We start from the raw sequence: 10,380 nt of genomic DNA, 5'->3' as shown, positions 1-10,380 counted from the left end.
GAGCAGGAAGGGGAGGTGTGAGGGGAAAGACAGAGCGAGACAATGAATGGAGGCGGGGCCAAAGGTGTGGGGGGGGGAGTGTCGCTCGGCAACCAGAAGATGAGGTTTCGTGAGACATCGGAGCGACGTGAGTGACGTGAGTGTCCGAAACAATGATAAACCGTTGCCGAGGTGTCGGGATAGATTCGCCAAACCCTGATGAGTTTGTCGGAGTAAAGAAACCGTTTTTCTTGTTTTTTTATTGAGCAGTGACGGTAACTACAAACAGAACTGACTGAAGTGGATAAAAGGGAGATGAAGTACGACTCAAAAACAAAACACACACTCATTCAAGTGCGAAAACTTCGGACACCTTAAAGCAAAATAGAGAGATTAGCACTCCAGCTCCAAACCACTGAGCTTCAGAAGTCTCGACCGACTGCATGAATAATCAGTTTTCCTACGCTAAATGGGGAATCATTGATTTATTTCCTTTTTTCCTGAAACAACAAAGGTGTCGAGATTGCAACGGTTATTCAGTGAAGTGTTGGGGATCACTGTGCACATTCAACTGTGTTTAGATTTTAAAAAAAGAAACGTGTCATTTATACTGTGGAGTTCAGAAAAAGGATATCAAGAATGTAACTAACTCTTAATTTTTCTGATTTTGGGAAACGGTGAAGTTTGCCAATAGTGCTGCTATATGATATCATAGTCGAGGGAAAAATTAAATTAACTTGAACGATGAAAGAGAAGGGAAAAAGGTGGAATTTTCATCACAGAATATCAGTGTTTTTCTTTTATATGATAACAAAGTTGTCGATGGACGGTAGGTTAAACAAAGGTGAAAAAATAACAGATTTACAATTCAGAAAACTGCTTTTAAAATATTTCAAGTGTGGGACTGAACATCACAGCATGGATGTTTTCTGACCTCTAGTGGTTCGTGTTGGGGATTACATTCCTTTTTAGGTCGTCTAAATCCTATCATTTTGAAAATGCATTGCTGTATAATATGAATACTTGATATGTTATCTGACGTTGTTTCCATTGATATCATTTATATATACTTTTACATGCCATATTTAATAGCATACTTTGATCTGACAGAATTATGACAGAGAGAGAGAGATAGAGTGAGAGAAAGAGAGCGATTGATGGCTAAGGATAAGCTATAGGTATAGCTGTGATGATTTTCTATACTACTTGCCAACCCCCTTTGGTGAATCAATTTTAGATTTAGGTAAAGGCTGCACATATCGACGTTACTTAGTGTGTCCGAGCAGAGGCACACAATGTGTTTATTTTTTTTCCTATTTTCTTAGGTTTATCACAAGACAGATCTCGAATACCTCCTTTCCAACAAAGGGGGTTAGGCCTACTGATTGGTTATACACCAAAAAAACATTTAACGCCATTAGTCTTGCACAAAGAACGCTCTCTGGACTCCTTATGAGTGACTATACCGTTTCAAACGAGACGCTTAATCTCGTCGATCACAAAACAAACACCCACTGTTATCACCTCGACAAATATATCCCCCCGTCCTCTATTATATGAGAAACGGTTAGAGAAAAACGCTCTAGAAGCAAACTATCAGCTCGACTTGTTTTCAGACGTCGCCAAAACGGCCGTGTCGATTGGGCCACACGGCGCTTTTACTTTAAAAGACCCACAGCGATGTGTAATGGTGTAGGCCGATGTGAAAACGAGACATTTATACTTTCTATTTTATGTATGCGCTGTTTGTATGTGTTTTATGTGCACACAATTTACATTAAACGTTTTCTAAGATACAACTACAGATCAGAGACGCACTCTGGAGGATTTATTTGTTTAATGTTTTGTTTCATGTCATGTCTGGAGGTTTTCGTGAGTGATTTTTATTTTGAAGTGCAAACATTTCTGGTTCCAACATGGTGAAGTATGGCCCCTCTTAGTTAAAAGTAAAATATTACTTGTGTACACTGTAACAGCATGTCATTTTACTGGTCTATTTTAAGAGATGCATTTTTTTGGTGGTTACATTTCTGTCCGAAAACCAATTAAATTCTATTCTCTAGAAATTAGCCCAGGATTGCTGATTCTTATACACATCTCATTGCATTTATTTTAGGAACAATCGGATCTTGTGGCCACATATTGCTTTCATGCATAAAGTGTCTTATTTTTATATTCTCACTGTTTTATTCCCTTTTCCAAAAGAAATGTTAATCTAGTTATCCTTCGCTGAGGGCAGTGTTTTGAATCTAAAGACTGTTTTTATTTTTATTTTAAAAAGCTGGTAAATGAAAACTGTACAAATTAGGTGGTGATTCAATGGCCGCAGTAACATGTATAAAAAAGTTGGCAACTTGCATTGAATATTCAGTACAGTGGGACTATTAAATTTGTAAAAATGACCCGTGTGTCAGTTCAGTTTTGTGCAGGTGCCTGTCTGAACACTAATTGGATTTTTAGTTCATTTAATTCACGGCAGTCCCTTTTCACATTTTAACAATTATTCAGACCTCTTCAAAGTAAACGGCACTGATTTACCAGACTCATTGACAGCAAATATGCGACTTATTTGAGGTTAAAGGGTTAAAATACTTAAAAATATAAAACATGTAACAGGCTGCCAATTATTAACAACTAATTTCTTCTTGGATCGGACTACATATAGATAATTCACTTAATGCAATCTTATTGAAATAAGGATTTCCATGCAATGGATAATCAAATATTCCACTTTGCTAAAGTGTTATTAAATAGGCATGTAGGCTATTGCTACTTGAAAAAACATCCAAATCAAAATAAGTATGCATACATTCTGTTATCAATCTCCCAAATTATATAGGCCAACCAGCGATAAACATAACATGCAGGCTGTGTTGAACGAACTGTTTTACCCATATTTTTTATGTATGAGGGAATGCCAACAAATGTACAAAGAAAATGACTTGCTAGGACTTTGCTCTCAGTAAGCCAATTACATTATTGTTAAATAGCCGGCTTTTGAATGACTCCCTTAACTCTAGATTAGTCTGTCTACTCTCTTGGATTACAAACGTGGATTATGTCCACCTAACTCGAAGAAAAAAGGAAACAAAGGAAAAATAACATTACCAAGCCTGAAACATATAAAGTTACAAATTGGAAGGTTTATGAATAAGACCTATTTATATATTTTATGACAATAGGGTCCATCTATAAACTGCAATTATATTAAACTTAAATAATCCTTCTAAAGGAAAGCAGATCTAACAGCAAAAATGTTAGAATCATAATTCCACTAAGAGGATTCCCTCAGGAATTTGACATCTAGAGGGCCATCTGTTACTCAGAGTCAACAAGACCACTCAGACATAATACTGACGGTACACATTACAGAAGACCCCTAGGCCTGGCCCATTTCACATCAACTCTCACTTGATCATTTCATTCCCAATTGCCAGAGCTACCAAATTGCGTATAAGCAACAATATATATCGGTCAATCGCCCGACTGTCAGTTTAGGAGCAGATGGGCAATGATTTTGGCCAGATCAGATGAGCCTAATCGGGTTGAAGTCGTGTTCAGACGGACAGAGAGCAAAAAAGTGGCACTAATTATAATGAAGATAAAGTGAGATGAGTCAAAGATCTGTGTATGCCTGCTACCTCGGTGGGAAGGGCGAGAGAGAGAGCGAGGGGGAGAGAGAGAGAGAGAGAGAGAGAGAGAGAGAGAGAGGCGAGGGCATTCTTTTAATATAATGCTTATATGAAATGCGCATTTTAACCATGCATTCTCGTTTCGCTGTGGATTTGTGTGGACGGCTGATGTAGTCTGTGCATGTCTCTCCGCCTGACTCTCTGCCTGTCTCCTCTCTCCCCACGTGTTAAACGCGTCCTTGTTATTTTTTTAGTGCGTGCCAACTGAAAGTATTTCCTTAAACGCTAATGGTGCTGAGGCAAATCCTCTTACTCCCGGCCACAATAGACTTGTCTATTACTAAAAAGCTTTTAAAAAGCAACCGCGCATTGGCAGCCTGCCGTAGTCTAGTTGCCAAGGAAACACACTACCCGCTCCCCCTCCCTGCCAGTGTCCTCGCTCACCTCTCCCGCCCTTCCCTCGAGTGTTATATTTCAAAGCTGTCAGCAGCCTCTCGCGCTCTCTCACTGCAGCCTTTCAGCTAAAAGCTTTTTGTGGAGCCAGCGGAGCCCGCGCGAGAAAAAGCGCTGGTGGGAGTGGCCTGGGAGGGAAAAAAGGGAGGGAAAACAGAGGGCCCCTTTCACCGTTGCCAGGGCAACTTGTGACGAACCCCCCCCCCACCCCCTACTAAAAGCTTTTAACCGGATCTCTCTCCTGCCTTAGGCCCCATTTTGAGGGCTCTTTCAGCTAAGCTGTGCGGGGGAAAGGAGACGGTTAGGTGGCGGTGACTGTGTGTTAATGCACAGGGTTGCTCACTGTAAAGTCTAGAGAGAGATCTCAGCAAGGCAAAGGGCTTTTTACCCTCACACACTCTAAAGACTGTTCTGTGCAGTAGGCTGGAAAACAGGCTGTTTTTAACAATGGCTTCAGAGGACAATTTCAGCTACCTTCTGCCCGGCCACAGTGAGAAGCACAGGCGGGCCCGCAACTGGACCGACGGAGAGATGAAGGCCTTGCTCTTTGTGTGGGAGGAGCATCACAACGAACTGAAGATGAGCAAGAGGAACGCCAAGGTGTACGAGAAGATGTCCCAGAGGTTCCTGGAGCTGACCGGGGAACTGCGCCACAAGGAGGAGATCAAGATGAAGATCACCAACATGTCCTTCCAGTACAGGTAACCGGGGTTTGGTTCATTCAGATTGTGTGTTTAGGTTTATACTCTGATAGGGTCCAGCATGAGGCCCTCTCGGTTCTTCTCTCTCCTGTTCCGAAGGCCGTTCACTGAATTCCACCGTTCACCGTAACACTGGCCGTGACCCGCCCCCTCTCTTACCTCCTATCGCTCTCCAGGAGACTCAAGTGCAACAGCGAGGAGGCCAGCGAGGCCCCTGATTGGCCCTACTTCAAGGCCATCGAGACCATCCTGTCCAAGCCGCCGGATAACGGGCGGCTTAGCTCCTTCGAGTTCCACGCGGTGGCCGGGGGCGGGCCCTCCACCTCCTCCACCAAGTCCTCGGAGGGCCTGATGGGCCAGGGGCCCGGGGCCCGCAGCGGGGCCGGGGGCCTCATAGGCTTCCTGCCCGAGTACACCGGCTCCTCAGACGAGATGGAGATGAAACAGGAAGTGGTCGACTCGCTGAGCTCGGACAGCGTCCAGTCACTGGACTCCAGGCGAGTTGGTGAAGTGTGCGTGTATGTGTGCGTGTAGGAGTGTGCACATATTGGCCGTTTAGGTTTAGGCCGTGAGGTATAGCGCCCCCCTTTGGTCAAAGCGGTACCACACTGTAGCAATGTCCATGCGACACGCTTTTACTGCCCCCCCCACGATTCAAGGACACAGGGTGTGGATGTATAAATCAGTTTAATGCAGAGTTATGACTACATGATACACAGAGAAGGTGTTAGGGTTAGGTGAGCTTTCGTGTCAGCCATCTTCCGTGTGTGTGTGGTTGGGATGGTTGGTTCAACCTGTGTGCATGATTATCCAAGGCTTCACGTGTGTGCAGCCTCAACCAGCCCGACTGCATTCTTAATCTCATACTGCAGTAACCCTTACAAACTGCACCCCGTTGCACACAGTATGCATACAATTGGGACATACTACAGGTGATGTCGCTCAGTGAGTTTACATGCAGTCATTATCGGATAAAGAAACGAATAAGACCTCAACCAGACTGTTAAAATGCATGTAAACACCATTACCCGATCCACTTCGGACCGAAATCGGTACATGAGCGGACAAGCGAGATCGGATAAGAACACCTAGATAACTCGACGATAGTCCGGTTTCTACCTGCATGTAAACCCGCGTCGGACTTCGCGTTCTAAGCATGCTCGAAATCTTGCGGCCGGGGGACGTGAGCCGGAAGTAGAAGGAGACGGTAGTTGTGTTGTTGTCTCCATAGACATATAAACAATTCTTATTTCTTTATAAATATAATTTATATATTCTTTACATGTTTATGGTTGTCGCCGTCGGAAAACGAGAAACGGCGATTTATTTAAAAAGGTGACTCAGAAGATGGAAGGAAGTTGGTGTCATGCCATTACCCCCTCTAAAGTGAAACCCCCTATCATCATCAACATGCATTCAGTACACACTACGCTTCGATTTCACCCAAGGCTGAATTAAAAGTACATGTTTTCCTAAACGTTGGTTATCAACAAGGTTGTAAAGTAGTAACTTCGGGCACTGACTGATTAGAACACCTGTAGGGCCAGGCTCAGTCGATGACTTGTCTTCTGTTGTGGAGAGGAATGTGGGTTAGAACAACCAAAAAGCATGCTGGCTTGCATGCCGCGAAATGCGACCGGATATAGTACAATATCCTGGAATTTTTTCCATACTAAATCTTCTTCTGGCATACTAAATAGTATGGTAGCATGGCTATTGAAACGCAGGGCCAGAGTCCAATCCATCTCACTCTGCATCAGCAATTGACCTCACACACTCCAAACCACACACACCTTTTGGAGAGCTCCTAACATCCGGTGTCCATACTAGTTTTTCTCCCTCGTCTTTACCTTTGTAGTTGTTGATTTGAGCATTTTTGCCTCATTCACTTTCCGTATAAAATGAAAAGAATACAAATATGACGCACACTGCATTGACCAACTGTTTGGTACTGCTTTGGTGTTGATTCCTCAAAACTGTTATAGTATATACAGAATATAACTAAGAAAAATGGGTTGGAGGAATAATAATTATAAAAATATTTTGAAAGAATAACAACAGTGGGCCTGCTAATTATAAATATCTTAATTTCATGTATTTAAAATATTTTTCTCCCAAAAGTTTGCCTCTTTCATGTTGAATATGTGACAAACAAAACTCCAACCAAAATGTCCAGTTCCAGCTAATCATTATTTTCTTGCATATCCACAACTCAAGCTAGGGTAGATTTTTGGGGATAAACCAGTCAGGCTAAACTTGATTTTGAAAGTATCCAACCCAAAAAAACCAGACCCTTCAGGTTTTTTCTCTTTTTCTTTGTCAGAGCATTTGATTTATTGACTGCCGTCAGGGTGTCAAGCATATTTTGACAAATATGTAAAAAAACAAACGGCCTACCCTAGGTTTAACCTTCAAACAAATTACTTTAAGGTAAAACAAGCGTATCCTTTAAACTCAAAACTCCATGTCTCCCTGCAGCTCCCGTCCGGGGAAGAGGAAGCGCGTGGACAGGAAGCTGGTGTCCATGAAGAGGAAGAAGCTGCGTCTGATGAGGGCCATGCTCCAGGAGCAGCGGCGTGTGAGCCGCTCCATGGAGGAGAGCAGTCGGGAGGTGCGCCGGGCCCTGCAGCAGCAGAACTTCCTCCAGATCCAGACTCTGCAGCTCCAGGAACGCATGATGAACCTACTGGAGAAGCTGGTGCAGCCAACCCTCCCTGGCTCGGCCACACCGTGGGCCCAGGGCGGGGCCCAAGACCTGGGGAAGCCGTGAGACGCTTGACACCCCCCCCCCCCCGGTGTGACGACGGAAGGTCCTGGAAGGAGTTTCACGGACGGACTCGCAGGGTGTTCTCTTGTAGATATTTATAGATGCATGAGAAGGATGAGCCGGTGTGGGTACTAGGGTTGGATTTAGTGATTCGTTTCCGCGAACCAGTTCGCGTCATTCAGTTCGCCAAGAGGAGTCGTTCGCGAATCGTTCGTTCGTTCGTTCGTTCGTTTGTTCGGTCGAGTTTCCGGTAGCGGTGAATCGAATCATACACGGTTCTCTGAGTCAGTCAGACTCAGCCCCTCGTTCGTGCGTTCGTTCGTTCAGTCGAGTTTCCGGTTCAGTCGAGTTTCCGGTAGAATCATGGAATGAACGGCTCAGACTCAGCGCCTCCCTCGTTCTCATTCTCATACATCAACATTACAACTTTAACCAAACGCAGCGGGATGGGGGGTGTAGTTGATTATTGGATGTTTAACATATCAGCAAAATAATAGACTTGATTTAGCAATGATGGTGGGGGTCCCGGGTGTTTTAGGCTCCCATAAACAGAACCCTGTGCAGCCAAAGACTAAATCTAGCTGCCAAAATGAACACTGCCTTCAAAACGAGAGCTGGTTAATTGTGAAAAATGCATTAAACTGTCATCAGACAACGCAGTTATACGCTATTGTAATGACCTCGCCGGTGACAAACCAGGTCACTGAAAACCCGTAACCAACGGCAAAAAGCCACACTAACAACAACCGGTTACGCGGGCAAGCCCCCACCCTCCTGTTTTCCCAAGGCCCTCCCCCAGCTGACCTGATGATTCGCCCCCCACACTGATTGACAAGAGCATCCAATGCATGCACATAGAACAACTGGCATAACGGACAACGAAATACAATGCAACACATAACACACAAACTCTTTAAATGTCCCAGGGTCGCTACACTATAGACTCTAGAGTTTCTGGTATAAAGGCTGGGACGAATTTCAAATTATAAATATGTACACTTTATGTTGAAAGTATACTGTCGCGATTTCCATTGAAACGAATTGCGCGGTGACTAGTCTTCACAACGAGAGCTGGTAGGTTGTGAAAAATGTGGTATAAAGGAAGGGACGAATTTCGAATCATAAATATGTACAATGCATCCTTTAAATACGTCCATGCAACAGATGGCCAATGTGATGGCCAATCGCTCACTAAGCCCATTTGTTTTTTCCCCATTAAACCTTTTGATTTCTGTCTCTCATTGACTAAAATTCAACAAGAGCGTCCTAGACTCAGTCCTAGAACAGCATACGATTGGCTGGCTCTCGTGAGTCGTGACGTCTCTCAGTCGGTCCCTCCTCACCACTCACACAGTGAGTGAACGAACTGTCAGCGAGTCAGCGACTAGTGGGTCTGGGAGGAGTCGACTCTGAGAACGAACGAGGCGAACGAGACGAACGAGAGAGAGAGGAACCAGTTCAGTTCGTTCGTCTTAACGATTCGTTCATTCGAACTGATTCGTTCGCGAACGAGTCAACACTAGTGGGTACCAGATTGACTCGGCTGCCAGATCTTTTTGAAGGCAGTCCATTGATCATTTATCCCCGTATCATACTGAAGATAGTCTTTGATTGCACAGGCTGCTGACTAGCCAACTATATTTTTTTATTTTTGCGTTTGTGCCAGAATAGGGTGGGAAACCAAAACCATACCGTCGTTGAAATCTTCATGCAACTATTTCAGCTCATGATTTCAGTCAATATTGTATATAGACATGGATGGTTTCATTCAAAACATTCTGTTTTTGTAGAGCAAAATAGCATTTTTATTTTTTTTAACACAATTGTTGTCAACTATATTGAAAAGTGTATGTTATATAGAGAAAGGTTATGGACATAGAGGTGACTGGCAAAAGCTACATGTTTTATTTTATCAACAGAGATCTTGCTATAACATTTAAATATCCACCCATAACCTACTTGTCCATTCATTGTATTGTTCATTCACTGCATTTCTGAGAGGAGTTATTAGCATGAGCATGATATGCCGAATATTACTATATGCTCCGTTTTATGCGATGTTAAGCCAATAAATCATTGAGTCGCCACTGTCTACTGTCCTTCTATCTTTTGACCGATTATGAAGTGAATCTGTGGCTGGTGTTAACACCATAGGATCTTTGAAGGTGTGTTACGGGTTCTGTAACGCAGTGCCTGAGCCGTTACTACCCTTTGACCAGTTGCATTGTTAACGAGTGGAACAAAGTCAAGTCAGTGCATTTCATTCAACAAAGCCAATGATAGAATACATAGTTGTTAGAATAAGGTCAGGTAGTTATCCAATGTACCTCTGCACTGCCAAATACAATTGTATTGGAAAAGGAGGGTTTTTTTTTTCTAACCCTTATCAATACACTTGTGTAATATTTAACTTCCTTATGTTTTGTTGTTTATTATTTGTAGTACTACACTTTGCAACAAAACAATGTAACCACACGATTAACATATTTAATTAACTTAGTCACAATTCCTTATGTTTACACAGGCCATAGTGTGCGTTCCCAGGCCATTGTATTCGTAATCCGCTATGACACCACGTTCAAACTGTTAGTGCCCGATAACTCACAGCCAATGGGATCATTTCAAACATTTGAATATTGAACATGACAAACGCCACGATTGGCTCAAGGACGTGTCACGTGGACCGTAGACGTTACGGTGTCATGGTTACTATGAAAGACGCTTTGTAATCCCAGCAGTCAATGGAGGGGGTGGCGCTCGGTCCATATGCACTTCCACACCGAGGGGGGATACTTGGTGGAAAAAAAAAGGGAATCTTTAAAGTTTTGATGCCAAAAAAATGTACACG

General features: G+C 43.4%; 1 protein-coding gene across 1 annotated transcript; it reads left to right on the top strand.

Moving 5' to 3' along the window:
- Nucleotides 1-4,511: 4,511 nt before the first annotated feature.
- Nucleotides 4,512-7,535, top strand: msantd1 (Myb/SANT-like DNA-binding domain containing 1; the record flags this gene model as incomplete). Its single annotated transcript, XM_079758302.1, has 3 exons — nt 4,512-4,765; nt 4,942-5,262; nt 7,244-7,535. 3 exons carry the CDS (start codon nt 4,512-4,514, stop codon nt 7,533-7,535), a joined length of 867 nt encoding a protein of 288 aa, XP_079614428.1.
- Nucleotides 7,536-10,380: the final 2,845 nt, after the last annotated feature.

The sequence above is a fragment of the Pollachius pollachius genome (assembly GCF_949987615.1).
Source record: "Pollachius pollachius genome assembly, chromosome: 20".
Taxonomy (NCBI): Eukaryota; Metazoa; Chordata; class Actinopteri; order Gadiformes; family Gadidae; genus Pollachius; species Pollachius pollachius.
Note: the sequence above shows the minus strand (reverse complement) of the source record. Positions and strands in the feature narration are given on the sequence as shown.